This window comes from Podarcis erhardii (genome assembly GCF_964252035.2).
Source record: "Podarcis erhardii genome assembly, chromosome: 2".
Lineage (NCBI taxonomy): Eukaryota > Metazoa > Chordata > Lepidosauria > Squamata > Lacertidae > Podarcis > Podarcis erhardii.
The window spans coordinates 7650619-7672976 of NC_138498.1; the positions used below are offsets into that span (position 1 = coordinate 7650619).

The following is a 22358-nucleotide window of genomic DNA, read 5'->3' on the forward strand; positions in this document are numbered from 1 at the left end:
GAGAGCCTTCCTTAGAACTCCTGTGAATTGACTCTTTGTTAAACGAGCTCCATTGGTGTGGATGAGGCAGGGCCTATGGGCCTTCTGGCCAGAAACCACTTGGTGTTGACCACAGGGCAAGCTTCAGCATGAGGAGAGGCTTTCATAGACAGCATGCCCCCCCCCCTTGCCAAACTGGTTGGTCTTAGAAACCTGGATCCACACCCTCAGGGAAGTCTTAGCAAGCTGTAGGTCACTTAGTAGGAGTAGGGACGGCAGGAGAGCTGGCCATGCACTCCCCAACTTGGAGAGCCCACCAAAATGAGAGGGAGCAGGCCACACAAAAAAGCTTGGTCTCATATTCTGACCAGCAGATGGTGTCCAGTACTCCCCATATGTCCCTAAAGAGGTCACATGTAATTGGTCTCCTAGTGTCTGCGGCTGGAGAGTGGTACCACTGCCAACCCTTGAGCAGCCTGGCTACATGGAAGTAGTTTCAGAGGGCAGGTCTTGATGGCTAACCCTAGTTCCTTAAGAGAGACAAGGTATTGCAGAACATCCTCGTCCTATGTGACCCAGGCCTGCCCCACATGCAGCCTAAATGTTTCAAAGGAAGCCCAAGCCCTGGATTATGGATTGTAATACTCCCTGAATCATGGTGTGCTTCCAAGTGCCCACAGATCCACGGGAAAAGACTCTGGCTCCAGCTGAGCCCTGAGTGCCAGAGCCCGAAAGTGAGTGCCAGAGCTTCTGAAACTGAGACAGAGCATCCGCTATGCTGTTATCGAGGCCTGGAACAAAACTGGCTGAAAAGGAGTTGTTAGCCAGCAAACACTGAACCCCTTGAATCTAGTCAAGCGCGGTGTGCGCCCAAAACATCACCATTAGCATTTTCGCGTGTTGCCCTCTATAAAACCTATTGACACATACTCTCCTACACACTAATCACGCTATCGTGCCTATAAAAATTAATAATGCAATAAAGGTTAAGTGGTTATGAGTCAGACCAGACTCTAAGAATGAGAAATGTTTAGTAGTTCTGTGTTTCCTGCTCCATAACAAATCATTTAGGCTGCACTCCTGTACACAATTACCTGGGAATAAGCATCATGGAAATTAAAGGGGCTTACTTCCGAGCAGACAGGTATAGGATTGTTATAGTGTTGTCCTGCTCAGCACATTGAGGCCCCCGTCAAATGACAATGCTACAATGGCATTCCTCATCCTGATCCCCTGTAATTCACATCTTACATCCAGCTATTTTAAGCTTACTTAAAATCATGATGCATTCCATATCCTATCATCATGAAATGGTGGACTCACATTATTTGTGTTTACATTCACCAAATGTAATAAACCTATATCACTCTTTAATAAATTTATCTGATTTTGGCACAGTGTGCTACTCTGATTTCATGAGTTGATTTTTCCATATATGTTATATACCATATTTGATCATACTAATAGCTTAAGGTTGCTTGCTTCAAATCTTTCCAAAACCAAAGGTTACTGTCTGCTTCTTCCTCTTTAACCAGTTACAAGTCTATCAAAAAAATGAAGATCATGGCAAATGGTCCCATCACCTCCTGGCAAATAGAAGGGGAAGAAATGGAGGCAGTGACAGATTTTACTTTCTTGGGCTCCATGATCACTGCAGATGGTGACAGCAGCCACGAAATTAAAAGACGCCTGCTTCTTGGGAGAAAAGCAATGACAAACCTAGACAGCATCTTAAAAAGTAGAGACATCACCTTGCCAACAAAGATCCGTATAGTAAAAGCTATGGTTTTCCCAGTAGTGATGTATGGAGGTGAAAGCTGGACCATAAAGAAGGCTGATCGCCGAAGAATGGATGCTTTTGAATTATGGCGCTGGAGGAGACTCTTGAGAGTCCCATGGAGTGCAAGAAGATCAAACCTCTCCATTGTTAAGGAAATCAGCCCTGAGTGCTCACTGGAAGGACAGATTGTGAAGCTGAGGCTCCAATACTTTGGCCACCTCATGAGAAGAGAAGACTCCCTGGAAAAGACCCTGATGTTGGGAAAGATGGAGGGCACAAAGAGAAGGGGATGACAGAGGACGAGATGGTTGGATAGTGTTCGCGAAGCTACCAGCATGAGTTTGACTAAACTGTGGGAGGCAGTGGAAGACAGAAGTGCCTGGCGTGCTCTGGTCCATGGGGTCATGAAGAGTCGGACACGACTAAACAACTAAACAGCAACAACAACAACAAAGTCTATAACAGGAGCTGTGCTCCCATGACTGCTAAATTTGCTCAGGAACCTTCGACAAGAAACTATGTCAAAAGCTGTTTTGAGAGTCCAAGTTGATAATGTCTCTGAGTTCAACCTTATCCACATGCTTGACATCATTTTCTATGAACTATGAAAGGTTACTAGGGAAAGGCTTGGCTTTGCGGAAGCCGTAATGATGATTCTTCTTCATTCTTCATTTATTTATTTGTGCGTCACTTCCCACATAATGTCCTGAAGACACTAACAGCAATAACAATAATTACAAAATAATAACTCAGTTTCCAAAACGTTATACCAAAATAAAACCCTCACCTCCAACTGACCTGAGTTGGGACCTTTTCAACCGTATCAGTAGCAATCAGTTGTACATGTCAATTTATCTCTACCCACAACTTTGGTAAAATAATATGCAAGTTCATTTATTTTAAACATTTATACCCTGCCTTACATAAGTGAGCCCAAGGCAACTGACAACCTAAGTTATAACAATGACTTAAATGCATCTATGTGTAGGCATGTAAATGCGTCACGCCGCAATTTGGCAATGCCAGCTGAGCATCAGGAATGACTCCTTTGTCACGGAGAGGCCATGACTAGTAAAGGATCAGGTCTTCTAGCCTCTGCAGGGATGTGGAATGGTTTGATTAGGATGCCCAGCTTGCAGAGCCTGGGAGATCCAACTGGTTTCCAGAATGCCTTTCAGGGGTTTTCTGCTGGCTGTCCTGTTAAAGCCCCAGCTGGCTTCAGACGGGGGAAATGAGTCAAACCATAATAATCATGAGAGCCCTCAGTAGCATGTTCCTGCCTCAGGAGCACCACACTGACTCTTTCTCTGTGATATGCTGGTGTTAGGAACGTGCAGGAAGTTATTTTGGTTTTTAACTTTAATGTAAGGGAGCATCCCAATATATATATATATGATTTATTTGATTTATTCATTTGATTTATATCCTGCCCTTGAACCTGAAGGTTCCCAGTGTGGCTTGCAATGTATCAGAAAACACATAATCGGCATAATAAGTTTTCATTAAAAATAAACCCTTTCTAAATAAATAAAACAGTGATTCAACATTCCAGAGGAGAGAGAGAGAGAGATGAGTACTTTTAATCAGTTGCCCCTATAAGCCTGAAGTATAAGCTTACCTGGCTCTTAGCTTATTTTCAGAGCTGGAAACTTCTAAACAAATCAAGAGGGGAATTATTATTATTATTTTAAAAAATTGCTTTAACTACTTACACAGCTGATCTGGAAAATAAAAAACATATTCATACCTGCATATAGATGTTGTCTGCTACTGCTGCCACCTGGCAGATTATAATATGGAGTGGTTCTTTTACATCAGAATCACTGGAGCATACATTAGCCTCCTAGAATTTAAAAGCAATCAACACACCTTATTTTGTTTTTACAAATCCTGGCGCAAGTGATATCCCAGGCTTCTCTATAGAAATGACATCCCACAAATTCACAGTTCCTTCCCTGATTGGCTAGGAGTTTCAAAACCTTTGTCTGTTGGTCCACACGGGCTACCACCATTAAAGAAGGTTCGCATGACCACCACCACCCAAAAGTGCATGGCATGGTGTTCCTCAGGGGCAGGACTACTGGTGTGGGACATCTGAGGCAGCACATCGTGTGACACCACCTATCAAACCCTAGGAGACCAATCAAACCCTAGAGGGAGTGTGATTATGTTATATTCCTTCACCACCAGCTTGAGGAAGTAGTAAATAAACTGGGCTGTGACATGACATGACATCACTGCATCATGTATTCCTTTGCCCTGTTTTGCTATTGGCTACCACATGGTGATGCCATATCCCTTGTTTCCACTACTGCATGTCCCATGAACAGCGGCGGAGGAAGCTGCTCAGGCGCCTGGGGCAGGACACCGAGGGACAGGGCAAACCGCCCAGTGACACATGCGCAATATCCATACACACTGCGCATGTGCGGCATCCCGTTTGGAGTGTGCATGCGCAGCGACCGTATGAGCTGCCACGCATGCACACTCCATACAGGATGCCGCACATGCGCAGTCCGTATGAGCTGCCGCTCCCATGCGGCAGCCGTACGGGCTGTCGCTTGCACGGCATCCATACGCGCTGCCACTTGCTCATGTGCGGCATGTGCAGCATGCTGTACAGAATGTGCATGTGCAGCATCCCGTATGGACTGTGCACATGCAGCAGCCTGTATGGATAGTGCATGGGAGCGGTGCCCATACGGACTGCACGCGCACTCAGCTGCTCTACAGCTGGGGAGAGGCAGGGGCCACCTTGTCACACACACCCCGAGTGGCACCCGGGGTGGCCTGCCTCTTCTGCCCCCCACTTCATATGCCCCTGGCGGGGCGCACCATGTGACCTCTGGAGTCTACCTGCTCCTCCCACTCAGCCGCCCTACAGCTGGGGGAGAGGTAGTGGGTGGACTGTTTGGGCAGCGTGGAGCCTGCGCGTGCCCAAGCCACCGCGTCTGTCCCAGGAGAGACACATTGCTCGGACGCATTGCAGGCCCCGAGGTGAGTGCCGCCCGGCATTTTGTCACACCCTCAGTGGTGACACCTGGGGCGGCTTGGACCTATCGCACCCCCTTCCTCCGCCCCTGTCCATGCAGAGAAAGGAGAACAGCATGCATGAACCTGCATTTTTGGTCATGTCTAATCCCAGCCTTCGCAACAAAGAACAGTCCAAACAATTCTTGTGAGTGATGAAAGGCAAAGGGGGTAAAAATATGTTCCCATCAGGGCAACCTCTCCAAAACTAATACACAATTGTGGCAGCTTAATCCTTTCAGAGACCACACTACTGTGTAGCCTGCACTTGAGTTTCGATAACACAGCTTCTATCACCTCTTTGTGTTGTGTTTACTTTAAAGGGGACCCAAACATCCGCGTTTTGAATGAATCAATTGTGTTAACGTGCGGAGAGTGCTTTTGCCTTTTAATCGCATCACGCTGCCTAATGACATCAAGCTCTGATAAAAATTGTGAAATCGCTGCTTCCTCATGTGTTATTTTCATGGTTCAGGCTAACCTGTTCCCTTCACACCCTCTCAGGCAACCTGATATGTGAACAAACACTTATCTCTGATGCTGTTTTTGCCTCATAGCAACAAATATCCAAGACACAAAAAAAGGAAGCCTATGTACGATATTGAAATTGCTTTAATCTAATTTGATTATTGGGCATTAGATGACTTGCACTTCATCTGCTCTATACAATTAAGCAGTATCATACCACTTTAAACAGCTTCTGCCAACCCTGGGAATTGTAGTTTGCTAAGCAGAGCCTAGGACTTGCCGATCAGAAGGTCGGCGGTTCGAATCCTCACGATGGGGTCAGCTCCCGTTGCTCGGTCCCTGCTCCTGCCAACCTAGCAGTTCGAAAGCACGTCAAAGTGCAAGTAGATAAATAGGTACCACTCCGGCGGGAAGGTAAACGGTGTTTCCGTGCACTGCTCTGGTTCGCCAGAAGTGGCTTAGTCATCCTGGCCACATGACCCGGAAGCTGTACGCCGGCTCCCTCGGGCAGTAAAGCGAAATGAGTGCCGCAACCCCAGAGTCAGTCACGACTGGACCTAATGGTCAGGGGTCCCTTTACCTTTACCTTTTTAAGGGTGCTGAGACTTGTTAGGAAACCCCTGTTCCTCTCACAGAGCAGCAATTCCCAGAGTGGTTTAACCATCAATACCTCTTTCCCAAGAACTCTTGGAACTGAGTACCAGCAACTCATTCTTTGCCAAATCAGGTCCTCCCTTAAAGAGGGCATGTATTGTGGTGAGACCTGGAAAACCGACACCCTGTGTTGTGGGTGGGTATGACTGGTCAGCTACAACACCCGATTCGTAGGTCCCTCAAAGCTGGGTGCAATCTGGCCAATGGGACACAGTCCAAACGGTTCAAGGGACCTATTTGTGGCCATGCACGTGACCCTGAGCTTCCTCTTTCGGCGCGGGCATTCGGAACACCCGCCTACCTCTCCCTACTTTTAGGGCTTTGAGCTAGACCTTGCTTTGCCATCGTGTGTTGTCTTTTGTTGGGACAGGGGCATGGCCGGAATTTTCCCCAATTGGCTGATTGGCTGTTGCCATTTGGGTTTCGCCTGCCACATAGCAAATCGTCAAAACTTGTAAGGTTGCGGATAGCCTCTGGTTCAGGTGATAGGGATGGGAGAACGCTCTCGCCATCCCTATGTGAAGGGTATTCCGTTAAAGGAATGCAGGGGCTCGGTGATTTGGTCAACCCCTAAGAGGGGGTTGTGCCTGTGCCTGAGACCAAGGGGACATTTGGGTGGCGGAGTTAGCCTGTTCCTGGCTTTCCACTTATCCAGGTGTTCACCCTTGGCTGACCTATGCTGGAACCCTGGGTCAGCGCTACCTGCATGGCAGGGAGCTAGTCAAACCAGAGCCTATGCAACCAGTCACTTTCTGTAATCAATGAAGTTGTGGCCTAAATTCTGCCAAAAACCAAAATTTGAGTCAAGTGTGAATTTATTTAGGGGGGAGGTTTCTGGGTCTGAACACGCAAAAAGACAAAGGCAACAAAACCAAAAAAGCACACTGCTCTAGGCTACCTATTACGTAGCAGAATGAAGTATAGTTAGTACCCGCTAAAGAGGTTGTGTTTATGTAATGAAAAAATTGTTAGTTCAGATCATCACTTGCTCTGTTTGGAACAGAATATACCAATTAGTAGTCAACCCTAGATGAGTACTGGCACTTGGTATTCAATTTAATTTCAATCTGTATTAATGTATCAACTAATTCTAAACACAGAATACATATTTATGCTTTTACTGTTTTATATTAACATAACATACACCATGTACTGTAACATTTCTGACTATGGACGACAGAGCACAATACACACACCCTTCACCATTCTGGGAAAACCCCTTAATCCCAATTTTATTTCATTTTACAAAAAGAAAAACATACACCAATAAATAAATTTTAGAAAGGGGGTCTCAGTTTTTATTTTTTTTAATGCTTTGTGTGTCCATGGAGACTCCTTGCGCTCCACGTTACGCCCCCTTTCTGCCCTCTGCCTGCCCCTCAGAGCTGTAACCAGCTGTACGTTTGAAAAAATAATATATACTACTCATTGTATTGAATTGTAGATTTCAACAAAAGTAGCTCATAAAGTTCAATGAAAAAAGTAGAAGACCCTGTTGATTGCCAACACCAGTTACTCGAATCAGTATTGTGCTTGTCCAGATAACTCCACTCTGTAAAATTTGCTGCTTACAGCTACTACTATGCTATAAGATCCACTGCCCTGTGATATCATATATGGTATGTATGGTTGTTGGTGGTTTTTATATTAATTTTGCTGTAAAAATGTGTGAGATTACAATATTGTAATTTTTTGCTTTACCTAGAGTTTGTATTACTGATGAAGCCTAGGACGGCGAAACAAGGCTAATATTCCGGAAATCCTTGTCTTAGACTCCGTGAAAGGATTTTGTGGAACTGCAACAACCTTTCGTGTGGATTGTTGGACTCTGTGAACGGACAGGTGGAATAGACATTTTCACATATATAGACCTTATGCATAAACTGATTAGAGAATGAACTGATCCACTGGGTCTTCTACTTTTTTCATTGAACTTTATGAGCTACTTCTGTTGAAATCTACAATTCAATACAATTAATAGTATATATTATTTTTTCAAACGTGCAGCCGGTTACGTCTTGTGTGTTTATTGAATGGTTCACGTAACCAGAGGTTTATTGTTGTTTTGCCCCTCAGAGCTGGCACATCACACAGGGCTGGACCTCAGCAGCTGCAGCCTCGCCTCCTCCTCCTCCTTGCCTGCTCTCCAGCAGCTGCTACAAGGGAGGAGGCCAGCAGTGGAGAGGCAACAGGACGTTCCCTTGCAGCAACCGCCACAGCCGCTGTCACTCATGACAAGAACCACCTCATCCTCCTCCCTGAACTCGGCAGAAGCAGCACCGGCGAGGGAAACTGAGGCATTCCGTGATCAAATCAAAAGTCGGGATGGCTCTTGCAATTCTGGGACTCTCCCTGGAAAATTGCCCCACACGAAGGATGAGTGTGCCATAAAATGTTCCCAGAATCCTCTGCAACGTGGGAGAATTTCTGTGGCAGGAGTTCCTTGGCGAATTAATTGATTTGGGAAGGATTCTGAAATCCCTGTTCTAAGAAATGAGTCACCTCTGTGTACATAGCAAAATACTGTTTTGCCGGGCAATTCTAGTAAACTTTCCAGTCCAAGCTTTTGATATAAAAGACCTTTTGTATGTGAGGGAATATATAGTGAGACAGACCCAAGCGTTTCCACACATTTTGGGCGGATGGAATATATTTCCAGCCATCTTTTCCTAATGCTTTTGAATATTGGATGGTTTGCCCTCATTTTAGCATTCCAGGCATGAATAGATAGGGGGGCATATTGGGTGATGATACGTTCCTTCTTCCTGATTATCTTTGTTCCTCAGCTCCCAACACGTGACCTTTGCTGGCAGCAACCAAAAGCTTCGGCCTTCTGCCTACATTAAATTTCACTGTGTTTCTGCCCTGAGACCTTGCCTGCTGTAAAGCTCCTTTGTTCAACTGGCACATAAAGGCCTGGGAGGTAAATCTAGCTGGGGCTGAACAGGTCTTTCAAGGAGATCTATTAACCTGAGTTGGGGCCAAAAGGAAAAAAAACAACCCTTACTGGACATTCCAGCTGAGCCGAGCTGGCTTTTGCAGCAAGCATTACACAGCAGTGACGCAGAGTGATTTTAGGGGAATCACAAAGTCCTAAGGGAGCTGGGCATGTTTAGCCTGGAGAAGAGGAGGTTAAGGGGTGATATGATAGCCATGTTCAAATATATAAAAGGATGTCACATAGAGGAGGGAGAAAGGTTGTTTTCTGCTGCTCCAGAGAAGCGGACACAGAGCAATGGCTCCAAACTACAAGAAAGAAGATTCCACCTAAACATTAGGAAGAACTTCCTGACAGTAAGAGCTGTTTGACAGTGGAATTTGCTGCCAAGGAGTGAGGTGGGGTCTCCTTCTTTGGAGGTCTTTAAGCAGAGGCTTGACAGCCATATGTCAGGAGTGCTCTGATGGTGTTTCCTGCTTGGCAGGGGGTTGGACTCGATGGCCCTTGTGGTCTCTTCCAACTCTATGATTCTATGATTCTATGATTCTATCACATACCGCATTGTGGGGTGGGGCAGGGAGCACACAAAATGTTTCATGGGTACACCTTAGCTCTTAAATGAGGACTGATGCAAGACATTTCACCCCATCAGGGAAAGAGGATGAGGAGCACAGAGAAAGGCAGCTGGACAAAGGATGAAAGATGGGAGGATCCATGCAAGGAGAGACGCATGTGGATGTGCTGTGTGAGGATGAAGGTTGAGGAAGTTTCCCTGAGAATCCATTGCAATGTTCAGATGCATGGTGTTATGTACTGAAGTTCTCACCCTGGGCCAGCAGGGGGATACTGTAGATTGTTTTCACTCAGGTCCACATATGCAAATAAGGGATTGAAAGTGACGTTCAGTGATTGGATAAAACAAAATAAGAAAATTCCTTCCAGTAGCACCTTAAAGACCAACTAAGTTAGTTCTAGGTATGAGCTTTCGTGTGCATGCACACTTCTTCAGATACACTGAAACAGAAGTCACCAGACCCTTCTATATAGTGAGAAGGTGGGGGGGTATTACTCAGAAGGGTGGTGGGATTGGGTGATTGGCAGATAGCTGTGATGAGCCTGTTGACGACTCTTAACGACTGCAATAGGTCTTACAGGAAAAAGCAAGGGGTGAGAAGGTGAAAAATGGCTTTGTCATGTATAATGAGATAAGAATCCAATGTCTTTGTTCAGACCAGGTCTCTCCATGGTTTTAAGTTTGGTAATAAGTTGCAATTCAGCAGCTGCAATTCAGCAGCTTTTGACTATGGCAGACCAACATGGCTACCTATCTGTAAGTGATTGGATAGTTACTGTTGCGTTCTAGTGGAGCTCTATATAAGCAGGCTGGCTGAACCCTTCAGTTCAGTTCAGTTCTGGCCTGTGAATAAACAAGAGCTGTTTGAAGAATCGCTGTGTCGTCTGATATGTTCACCCACAACTTAACACATAGGGATGGGGAGGAAACAGGAAAGCAAATAAATTCGGGCATCCATTCTTCATGAAGTTAGATAAATGCTGAGACCCTACCTGCCCACAGACTGTCTCGCCAGAGTGGTGCAGGCTCTAGTTATCTCCCGCTTGGATGACTATGATGCGCTGTACGTGGGGCTACCTTTGAAGGTGACCTGGAAACTACAGGGACAACCCATCCTCTTTCACTGCCTGAGACTAAATAGGAAGGTGCCTTCCCACCACCCCACCTCCAGAAGCCTCGCTTACTCACAAGATCTCACAGAACTCTCACAAGACCTCACCAGAAGCCACTGTCACTTTTCAGCTGGCAACTTTTTCCACTCAGTCACATCACAGCAAATTCTGCCCTCAAACTCAGGCATTGTCCTTCTAACTATCTAAGAAATAGAGGAGGGGCCTCACTCATTTGCTCTCCTAATGGCCCATCACCTTTCCTTTGTTCTCTTAGTGGCCCATCGCCCAAGTGATCACCTGAACACAGAAAGCTAGCCTGGCCTGTTTAGCTTTTAACACTTGCTGGAGCCAGGGATTAGAATTGTCTGGCACATACAAACTCATAACAATATATGCATAATGAGTGGGTGTGGACATGTTTAGAGAGAGTATAAGCTATATACTGTGTGTGTGCGTGCACACGTATTTAGAGTATATATTATATATTCATTTTGTGTGTGTGTGTGTGTAATTTTCCTGTATAAATAAAAATATAAGGTGTCATCATGCTCTGCCAAGTTCTGTCATCTTTGCTATTGAAAATTATACCTAACACCACACCACACCCACTTAAAACTCCTGCCAAAAATCTTGAGCTCCACACTATGACCAGGCATGGGATTCAGGTTTGCTCTAGTAACAGCCCTGTGTTAATGCACAAAGGAGCAAGTGGCGTGGCCTGATACATTTTGGGTACTCCCTGCTCCTCTGTCTTGCTTGCACAGTCCATCTGCATGTCAGGGACTGGACTCAAGAGGGCGAGAGGGGGGAGGAATGGTGGAAATCACATGCACCCTTCTCCTGACGCTGCAGGAGAAGAGGAACACAGCATTGATTTATATCAGGTGTTTGAGGAGCTTAAGGGAAGTCACAGCTCAGAGATAGGTGAACAGAAGAGTTGGGAAGTGTTAGAAGAAGGGGGGAGGAACTGCGGCAGGGCAGCCAGCTGACACGTTGTCACTGGAAAGTATCTCTGATCCCCCTTCTCCCAGAACTCAGCGTTCGTTAAGAGGGCCACACCTGCTCTAGATCAAGAATGACAGTTGTCCAAAACATACCAGAAAACTCCTGGTGTGAGGTTGCCAGATTTTTTTCAATGAATCCAGGGACACTTTTCAACTTCCTACTCACTACAGTGGTGCCTCGCAAGACGAAATTAATCCGTTCCGTGAGGCTCTTCGTATAGCGGTTTTTTCGTCTTGCGAAGCAAGCCCATTGACAGCTTAGCGGATTAGCGCTATTAGCGGTTTAGCGGCTTTTAGTGGATCAGCTGATAAGCAGCTTAGGGCTTAGGAAAAGGGGGGGGAGGGAAAAAACCCCGCAGGAACTCGCAAGACATTTTCGTCTTGCGAAGCAAGCCCTTAGGGAAATTCGTTTTGCGAAGCGCCTCCAAAACGGAAAACCCTTTCGTCTAGCGGGTTTTCCGTCTTGCGAGGCATTCGTCTTGTGGGGCACCACTGTAGATGGAATTTGTCAGGGGACTGATTTGTAAATCCGGGGACTGTCCCCGGGAAACAGGGACACCTGGTAACCTTATACTGGTGTGTCATAATATGCAAATAAATTAAACGTTTTAAAACCTCTGAGGATGTGAAAGCACTTAGCTCTAGAGGAATCTGCCCGCTGCATCTCTGCATCTCTGCAGGCTTTCCAATCTACCTCATCTGAGCATGGAGCCTTCTGCAGATGCGACGGAGAGACAAACTACACATGACATTGAATGCATCACTTGGAGGTGCATGAATCATCATTAAACTGTAAATAGCAGATGCCGCGGGGCTGTGACTGACCGAGATTGGGACCACAGCGCACTGGGAAGGGGGATTAACCCTTTCCTCCCTCATCAAAGCCCCAACAACTCTACCACCACAAAAGCCTCTATTTGGTATAGGACGGCAGCTTCAACTGGGGCCAACACCAGCTTTCTTCCTCCCACTAATTATCAGCTTCCTTGGGAGAGATGGATTTTCACAGGAAAACTATTCAATCTGTGTCATTTCCCTGCTGCCATGATACCACCCCTCTGGCTCATATCACTCCATGGCTGCAATTTGCTTTTTAGAATAAAGACAGGCATGTGCCAATGTATTTTTCTTCTGTATTCTCTTTTTCCACCTCCGTGCAGAGGTCTGCTCTGTGTTATGGCTGTACTGTGGAGACACCTTGTGGAGAAAGAATAATATTTTTCCTTAGCACACCTACAGCATGAAAGCAATTTGGATGGTTGCTTTGTTTTGTTTTAATGCTTTGTAAAATCTGCCTTTGAAGGGATGATTCTCCCCTCTCTTCTATTTGTTATAATAGTATTTCTCTCTCTCTCTCTCTCTCTCTCTCTCACACACACACACACACACACACAGAGAGAGAGAGAGAGAGAGAGAGAGATATTCAAATTACTTTTTTATCGAATTTATATACTGCCCTATACCCAGGAATCATAGAATCATAGAATCATAGAGTTGGAAGAGACCACAAGGGCCATCGAGTCCAACCCCCTGCCAAGCAGGAAACACCATCAGAGCACTCCTGACATATGGTTGTCAAGCCTCTGCTTAAAGACCTCCAAAGAAGGAGACTCCACCACACTCCTTGGCAGCAAATTCCACTGTCGAACAGCTCTTACTGTCAGGAAGTTCTTCCTAATGTTTAGGTGGAATCTTTTTTCTTGTAGTTTGGAACCATTGCTCCGTGTCCGCTTCTCTGGAGCAGCAGAAAACAACCTTTCTCCCTCCTCTATGTGACATCCTTTTATATATTTGAACATGGCTATCATATCACCCCTTAACCTCCTCTTCTTCTCCAGGCTAAACATGCCCAGCTCCCTTAGCCGTTCTTCATAAGGCATCGTTTCCAGGCCTTTGACCATTTTGGTTGCCCTCCTCTGGACACGTTCCAGTTTGTCAGTGTCCTTCTTGAACTGTGGTGCCCAGAACTGGACACAGTACTCCAGGTGAGGTCTGACCAGAGCAGAATACAGTGGCACTATTACTTCTCTTGATCTGGATGCTATACTCCTATTGATGCAGCCCAGAATTGCATTGGCTTTTTTAGCTGCCGCGTCACACTGTTGGCTCATGTCAAGTTTGTGTTCAACCAAGACTCCTAGATCTTTTTCACATGTACTGCTCTCAAGCCAGGTGTCACCCATCTTGTATTTGTGCCTCTCATTTTTTTTGCCCAAGTGCAATACTTTACATTTCTCCCTATTAAAATTCATCTTGTTTGTTTTGGCCCAGTTCTCTAATCTGTCAAGGTCGTTTTGAAGTGTGATCCTGTCCTCTGGGGTGTTAGCCACCCCTCCCAGTTTGGTGTCATCTGCAAATTTGATCAGTATGCCCTTGAGTCCATCATCCAAGTCGTTGATAAAGATGTTGAATAAGACCGGACCCAAGACAGAACCCTGTGGCACCCCACTAGTCACTCTTCTCCAGGATGAAGAGGAACCATTGATGAGCACCCTTTGGGTTCGGTCAGTCAGCCAGTTACAAATCCACTGAGTGGTAGCATAGTCAAGACCGCATTTTACCAGCTTCTTTACAAGAATATCATGGGGCACCTTGTCAAATGCCTTGCTGAACTCAAGGTAGGCTACATCCACTGCGTTCCCTTCATCTTCCAGGCTTGTAATTCTGTCAAAAAACGAAATCAGGTTAGTCTGACATGACTTATTTTTCAGAAATCCATGCTGACTATTGGTGATCACAGCATTCCTTTCTAGGTGCTCACAGAGTGTTTGCTTAATGATCTGCTCCAGAATCTTCCCTGGTATTGATGTCAGACTGACTGGGCGGTAATTATTTGGGTCCTCTCTTTTCCCCTTTTTGAAAATAGGGACAACATTTGCCCTCCTCCAGTCTGCCGGGACTTCGCCTGTTCTCCAGGAATTCTCGAAGATGACTGCCAGTGGTTCTGAGATCACATCTGCCAGTTCTTTTAATACTCTTGGATGCAGTTCATCTGGCCCTGGAGACTTGAATACATCTAAACTAGCCAAGTATTCTTGTACTATCTCCTTAGTTATTCTGGGCTGTGTTTCCTCTGCTGAATCATTTGCTCCAAATTCTTCAGGTCAGGCATTGTTTTCTTTATTGGAGAAGACTGAGGCAAAGAAGGCATTGAGGAGTTCAGCCCTTTCTGTGTCCCCTGTTTGCATTACACCATCTTCTCCTCTGAGTGACCCCACTGTTTCTTTGTTCTTCATTTTGCTACGAACATACCCATAAAAGCCTTTTTTGTTGCTTTTAACCTCTCTAGCAAGCCTGAGTTCATTCTGTGCTTTAGCTTTTCTGACTTTGTGTCTACACGTGCTGGCTATTTGTTTGAATTCCTCTTTGGTGGTTTCCCCCCTTTTCCATTTTTTGTACACATCCTTTTTTAATCTTAACTCAGTTAAAAGTTCTTTAGATAGCCACCCTGGCTTCTTTAGGCATCTTCCATGTTTCCGTCTCATTGGTATTGCCTGAAGTTGTGCTTTTACTATCTCCCTCTTAACAAACTCCCAGCCATCATGAACTCCCTTTCCTTTTAATATTACTGTCCATGGGATCTCACCCAGCACTTCCCTAAGTTTTATAAAGTCGGCTTTCCTAAAGTCAAGAAATTGAGTCCTAGTATGCTTGGCTGCTCCTTTCCGCTGTATAGTAAACTTCAGAAGAGCATGATCACTCGCGCCTAATGATCCTTCCACTTCTACCCCACTAACCAGGTCATCCACATTGGTTAGGACCAGATCTAAAATGGCTGTTCCTCTTGTTGGACCAGATCTAAAATGGCTGTTCCTCTTGTTGCTTCTCCCACTTTCTGGACAATGAAGTTGTCTGCAAGGCCAGTGAGGAATCTGTTTGACCTTATGCTCTTGGCTGAGTTTGACATCCAGCAAATATCCGGGTAATTGAAGTCCCCCATTACTACTATCTCCCTTCCTTTTGCATGCTTGGCCATCTGTTCCAGGAAGGCATCATCTATGTCCTCCGTTTGGCTTGGGGATCTATAGTAAACTCCCACAATGAGGTCCCTGTTATTCTTTTCTCCCTTAATTTTGACCCAAATGCTCTCACTTTGGCTTTGAGGTTCTAAATCTTGGATCTCTTCACAGGTATACACATCTCTGACATATAACGCCACTCCTCCTCCTTTCTTGTCTGGTCTGTTTCTCTGAAATAGATTGTAACCCTCCATTATTACATTCCAGTCGTGGGACTTATCCCACCAGGTTTCAGTGATGCCTATTATGTCATATTTAGTTTGCTGTACCAAGAGCTCAAGCTCATCTTGTTTATTACCCATGCTTTGCGCATTAGTGTACAGACATTGAAGTCCATTAATCATTCCCCCGTGTCTCTTATTTAAGGATTTTTTCCTTCCACCACTAGGTCTGCGTGCTGTTTGCTCCATTTGGTCTGTGACATTTGGATGATCATCTTCATCAATTGATAGACTCCTACCTTCAGGAGCACTGTCTTCCTCCCCCACATTAGTCAGTTTAAAGCCCTCCTGATGAGGTTTCTGAGATTTTTGGCAAAAACATTCCTCCCAACCGTTGTGAGGTGCAGCCCATCTCTTGCCAGAAGTCCATCTTCAAGAAACTGCAGTCCGTGATCTAAGAATCCAAACCGTTCCTGTTTACACCATTTGTGAAGCCAGCTGTTCACTTCCACTATTTTTCTCTCTCTCCCTGGGCCACGTCGTTCAACTGGGAGGACAGATGAGATGACAATTTGTGCATTTAATTGCTTCAATTTCCTGCCCAGAGCCTCATAGTCTCTTTTGATCTTCTGGAGGCTATTGCTTGCAGTGTCATTGGTTCCCACATGAACCAAGAGGAAGGGGTATTTGTCAGTGGGTTTTATGATTCCTTGCAGTCGTTCAGTTACATCTTAGATCTTAGCCCCGGGGAGACAGCACACTTCCCGAGACATCTTGTCAGGCCCACAGATCACTGCTTCTGTTCCCCTCAGTAGGGAATCCCCTATCACCACTACACGCCTCCTCTTAGGTTTGGTCGGGGTTCTTCCGTGATCTGTCTGTTCCAAGGTTGCCTGCACATTCCCTGAGGACTGACTTTGCTCCTCGTCTTCATATACCTGATCGACTGTAACGAGGGAGAGATCCTCAAATGGAGTCTGCTCTTCATCTTCCATTCTAGGGGAGAGCACCTCAAAGCGATTGTGTATTTCTAAACAATCAGAGCGAACCCTGGGCCTCCTACTTCTTTGAGTCACGTTTCTCCATATATCTGGCTCCTGTGTTGGTAAACTAGCCTCCTTCTCAGGGGAGTCCCCTGTCTCCTCCTTGGTGGAGACGGTGTGCTCTGTTGCTTCCAAGAAGAGCTCCAGCTCTCTAATTCTTTGGAGCGTAGCCACACGTTCCTCCAGTTGCTGGACTTTGTCTTTTAAGAGGGCAATCAACATGCAATTGCTGCAGGTAAAGCTGCCTGCAACCTTTGGCAAGATGGCAAACATTGTGCAGGAACCGCAGGCGACTGCAGCTGTTCCCTCACTCTCCATCTTGAGAACGTGTTGTTGGGGCTGGCTACAGCAGTCCTCCATCATAAGAAGCGTGCAGACAGGACAAGTAACTCCCCCCCAAAAAACCCTAGGTATCCCCCAACAAACGTTTGAGACTAGCTTCCCTAAATCTAAAGATAGATCAAATTGCACGCGCCGCTGCCCTACAAGCTCTGATAAGCTCCTCCCACAGCTAATCACCTACCTCAACAGAAACCCTGCCCCCTCTGACCTTTGCACAGGGAGAGCAGCTAATCAGCCACAAGAAACACACACCGGAGAAAACCCTTTTTGCTCCTTCTTCAGCCGCTGCCCTACAAGCTCAGGGCAGTTCACAGAATAAAATTAAGATATAAAAACACAAAATACACAATAAAAATGGAAACAACAACCCAATCACCCTCCCAAAAAACCCCACATTTTAAAAGGGCATAGGATGTAAATCAGATCAACCAAAGGCCTGGTTAAAAAGGAATGTTTTTGTCTGGTGCCAAAAGGTGTATAATGAAGGCGCCAGGTGAACTTCCCTGGGGAGAGCGTTCCACAGGTGGGGAGCCACTGCAGAGAAGGCCCTGCTCTTGTGTCTCCACCCTCCGCACCTCTCAAGAAGACACACGAAGGAGGGCCTCAGAAGATGATTGCAGGGTCTGGGTAGGTTCATCTGGAAAGAGGCAGTCCTGGAGGTATTGTGGTCCTGAACTGTTTAAGGCTTTATAGGTCAAAACCAGCACTTTGAATTGGGCCCAGAAACTAATTGGTAGCCAGTGCTGTCGGGCAAGGATCAGTGTAATATGCTCAAACTGTCTTGCTCCGGTGAGTAACCTGGCCATTGAATTCTGCAACAGCTGAAGTTTCTGAACCATCTTCAGAGGCAGCCCTACGTATTTGCTTGAATATTCAAGAATAATGCTCAAAAAGCTGAACTTCTTCCCCACCAAACCTCATTGCTTTCTCAGAGGAAGAAGATGACGAAGGAAGAAGAAACAGCAGCAACAGCTTAACTCTAGTGAATGGGACAAATGTAGTGGAATGCCACATATTGATCTTGCATTTTTCGACCATCAGTATATGGGAAAAGAAATCGCATTCAAAAATTATGAAAAGTCAAAGGAAATTTCAGTATTTTCCCTAGAATGACCATCTTGGCAGATGTATTTTCCCCAGCGCAATAGATTCTCATATATTAATCTCACTGGCATGTGCCTTTTTTGTAAAGTTTTAAATTTTATTTCATTTTATAATGTACAGTGGTGCCTTGCAAGACAAAATTAATTCGTTCTGCGAGTTTTTTATCTAGCGAATTTTTCGTCTTGCGAAGCACGAAATCCCATAGGAACGCATTGAAAATCAATTAATGCGTTCCTATGGTCAAAAAAAGTCCAAACAAAGCCAAATTTGGTACAAAAAGAGTTTATTAACTGCTCTTTAAGGTCACACATACTGTAAAGAGCATTTCAAAAATTGAAGGAACAATAAATTAAGTTTCTAAACATGACAGAAAAACATTTAAAAATCAACAAAGTGTACAGTACATTTTCTAAGACTCTGGGGGACAACTCAAAGAAGGTTCCTCTTCCACTCTTTGCTTCTTGCTGAAGAACCTGTCCATGGTCTGCTGCTTCTTCCGCCTTTTCAGCACCTCCCTGAAAGACGACAGGACCCTCGTATCAAAAGTGTTCGCAAGGTCACGTGTCAGGTACTTGTCAGGGTGGTGCAGCTGTGCAAAAGCCTGCACATCTTTCCAATTCTGGCAAATGTCCCTCAGTACTTTGGGCTTGTGGCCAGGCAACTTGGCCTCCTCCTGAGTGATGAAAGTCCTTTTGGGCATCCTCTTCCAAAACAGCCCGGTCTCGTCGCAGTTGAAGACCTGCTGTGGAACGTAGCCCTCCGTCTTCACAACCTCCAGGAACTCTGCTGCAAAGTCTTCAGCCGCAGGAACATCAGAACTGGCAGCCTCTCCATGCCTGACCATGCTGTGGATTCCAGATCTTGCCTTGAACTGGTCAAACCAACCTCTGCTTGCCTTGAAGACTTCTGGCTTGCCTGAGGTTCCTGGCTGTTCCCGGACGAGGTCTGTGTGCAAGGCCTTGGCCTTCTCACAAATGACGGCCTCAGTCACTGTGTCCCCTGCACGCTGCTTCTCTTCTAACCAGATGAGCAGCAACTTCTCCTCCTCCTCCAGAACAGCTGGGCGGTTCTTCATGATCCTGGTGACTCCCTTGGCTGCATCAGTCGCAAGCATCTTCTTCCTCATCTTCAGGATGGTCCCGATGGTCGATGGATTCCTCCCGTACTCCCTGGCGAGGTCTGTCACACGCATTGCACCGTCGTGCTTCCAGATGATCTCCTTCTTCATTTCCAGCATCACCTTCTCCTTCTTCCTCTCGCCGGCCTCTGCAGCAGCAGTCTTCTTGGGTCCCATGGCAGCACAGCTCCTACCTTCGTAAACTCACAAAAAAAATAAAAAATCAGTGCTTCACATCCAAAAAATTCAAAGGCACCCAGCCACCCACCACACAGAAATTCAAACCCAGAACCAAGTCCTTGAATTCCAAACACCCCAACCCAAAATCCAAAAACCACAAAAAAAGTTTTAAAAGTTTAACTTACCAAATGGATGCAAAAGAAGTTTTGGAAAAGCTTCAAAAATCACCAAAATCCTCAAAAACCTGAAAAAAGGCTACCAAACCACGTGCTATGAGTTGCTCCTCGAAGTCAAGTCGCAACTGCACCTCTTCAAGCAATGCACCCTGGGTATTAACGGTTTTAAGAAAAAGGAAACAAGCTTGCTAGACGTTTTCGTCTTGCGAAGCAAGCCCATAGGGAAATTCATCTTGCAAAGCACCTCAAAAAACGGAAAACTCTTTTGTCTAGCGAGTTTTTCGTCTTGCGAGGCATTCGTCTTGCGGGGCACCACTGTATATAAAACAGGGGGAATAGACAAAAATTAGAAGACAAAAAACAAAATTATAAAATGGGCACGTAGAATGAGTAGTTGCCCATGAGTTAAAACAACAAAGTCCAAGAACAGACCATCAACATTATCAGAACATTATCAGAAGTCTAGTTCCAGGCTTGTGACGAGGGCTGTCTGAAAATGATGGTTCTGCTGTATATGTCATAATGGAATGCCAAAACATATAAAAAGTGTCAGGAGGGTCTAGTCCTTGCCAAAATCTCAAATTCAGAGTACTGTAATTTTCTCCATTATAGCTATATTCCACAGAAAGTGTAAGATCTAGGACTGTTTTCCATTGAGCTGCAATTACTATTTGTGCTGCCAGGGTCATATATAAGGCCAATTCTTTTGACAATATCAGATGCATCTTACTGCACATTTTACCCTAATATTTGCATTTTTGTACACATGACTTGGCTGAAGAACTGTACTGCAAAATTCAGATAAGTGCAAATTTCAAAACAGTTGTCTTTCAGTTCACATAGTGTTTCATATGCTAGGTAGATTTGCTTTAAAATGTAAACCGAATGTAATTTTTCACCCATCCCTACAACTGGCTGGCTGGCCGGGCCGGTCCTGTCCCCAAACAGCAGCTCTTACTTGAGAGTAAGGAAGAGAGCTTTATTGAATCGAATAATAGTAAAGGCCCAGCAACAAGCACTGGGTACGCAAGCCGGGATTCCAAGGTAAGCAGGAAAGGCAAGAAAAGGAGAACTGAACAGAGGCAATGAAGATGTCCCAACAAGTTGTCATACTCCTCTCTCTATGCTTTCAGAGGTGGAGTGAAATGAGCTAACTGACAGAACTCTCACACCTTAAGGGACAGGTGCACATTCAAATGTGTGTTCCACCTGAGTGGGTGCCTCTGATTCCACCTACCGAGGTGGCATTCTTGTTCCTGACTCCAGCTCTTCCACCTCCTCCTCCTCCTGCTGCACAGGCCCTACCACTGGCTGGTCAAAGTCCTCCCCTCTCCCCAATGAGGTTCTGCACTCGACAGCAGGGGCAATGGAGACAACTTCCCCCTCTCTGGCATCTGGTGTCACAAAGATGCCTGCATCCCTGGGTACCAAGCTTCCAGCCCCCTCCCCCCGCTTCTTCTCCTACAGTGTCATCCTCTTCCATCTGGGGCCACCAAAGCAGGCCAGATTGTGGCAGAGTCAAGAGGTCAGTGACAGAAAAGCATGTGCTTTACTACTGAGCTACAGCCATTTCCCTAAGACTTATTTACATTCAGAATTTCTGGATGCGATCTGAATTCAAATCCTGCTTGGCAAAAAGAAAGAATGAATGTATGGAGCCCAAAATCACAATGCTTCGAAATTTGCTTTGATTGCGCCTTAATCTCCAAGGGTTACCCATGTTTCCAAAAGGGGTGTTGGTTAACTTTCATTTATCTGAGCTACACATGAATGTCAAAAATCAGTTCTGACCCATGAATGTACGTCAACATGTCTTTGCCACATACCTAGTCAGTACATTCCTAATACCCGCAAGAACCCAGAATCAAGGCACTATGTTACACCAGAGCACGTTCAACCTTATTTGGCAGCATTAATAAACAGAGAAGCTTAATCATGTCCTAAAAGATCAACACAGTCGAAAGCCCGGTTCACCAAAGGTAGTGCTAATGAACCTGTTATCCAAGTTATTTGCAATGGAAAGCCTCTTCTCGTCCCACACCAGATGCCCAATTAGCAGGGGTTTCTTGTACCCCACCTGGAAAGTGGTATTTTGAAAAGGGTATTAAAATAAACTCAGCGCTAGAGAGAAAAGTCTAATTACTTGGCGAGAATGGAAGCATATCTAGCATGAAAAGTGCAGGCTGCAAATGTCAGGGGGGTTCAGAAGCAGAACGGCTGTCTCTGGGCTAGGACCGAAGGTGGCAACACTCAGGATGCAATGCCCAGGAGCAGAGCAGAGAACAACAGGTAAATTGCCACCTTGTGATAATTAATGGCAACACAAGACCTTTTTTAAACAAACAAACAAAAAAGCTCGTGACCCGCTCTTCCCTCATTTTCCCTTGCTATGAGCTCTGGGTTCTCAACAGCATTAACTCTGGACACCACAAAATGGCCGCCTTTCTTTGTTGACTGTTCTTATGGCCTACCTTCCATAACCAACATGGACCACTTCTTCACTTACCTTCTTTCTTTTTTTGTATAATTTTTATTAAGTTTTTCTATTTTACATTTTAGAATATTTATTTAAACAACCTTAACATATCAATGACTTCCCTTCTTCTCTTTCCATGGTTCATTTTGCATATCATAAATCCCTGCATATTTTACATAAACTAAACCATTCAGTATTCCA

At 45.4% G+C, this 22358-nt stretch overlaps 1 protein-coding gene across 1 annotated transcript in view; it reads right to left on the minus strand.

The window, feature by feature from the left end:
- Positions 1 to 11358: 11358 nt before the first annotated feature.
- LOC309336282 (tigger transposable element-derived protein 1-like) overlaps positions 11359 to 22358 on the minus strand; it is a gene marked incomplete at its 3' end in the record, with an annotated part of 65755 nt that continues 54755 nt past the window's right edge. Inside the window, exons 2-3 of the mRNA XM_081851911.1 lie at positions 18770 to 19966; positions 11359 to 11381 (exon numbers count right to left, since the gene is read on the minus strand). Coding sequence (XP_081708037.1) covers positions 11359 to 11381; positions 18770 to 19502 — 756 coding nt within the window. The 5' untranslated portion in view covers positions 19503 to 19966. The remainder of the gene's footprint in view (positions 11382 to 18769; positions 19967 to 22358) is intronic.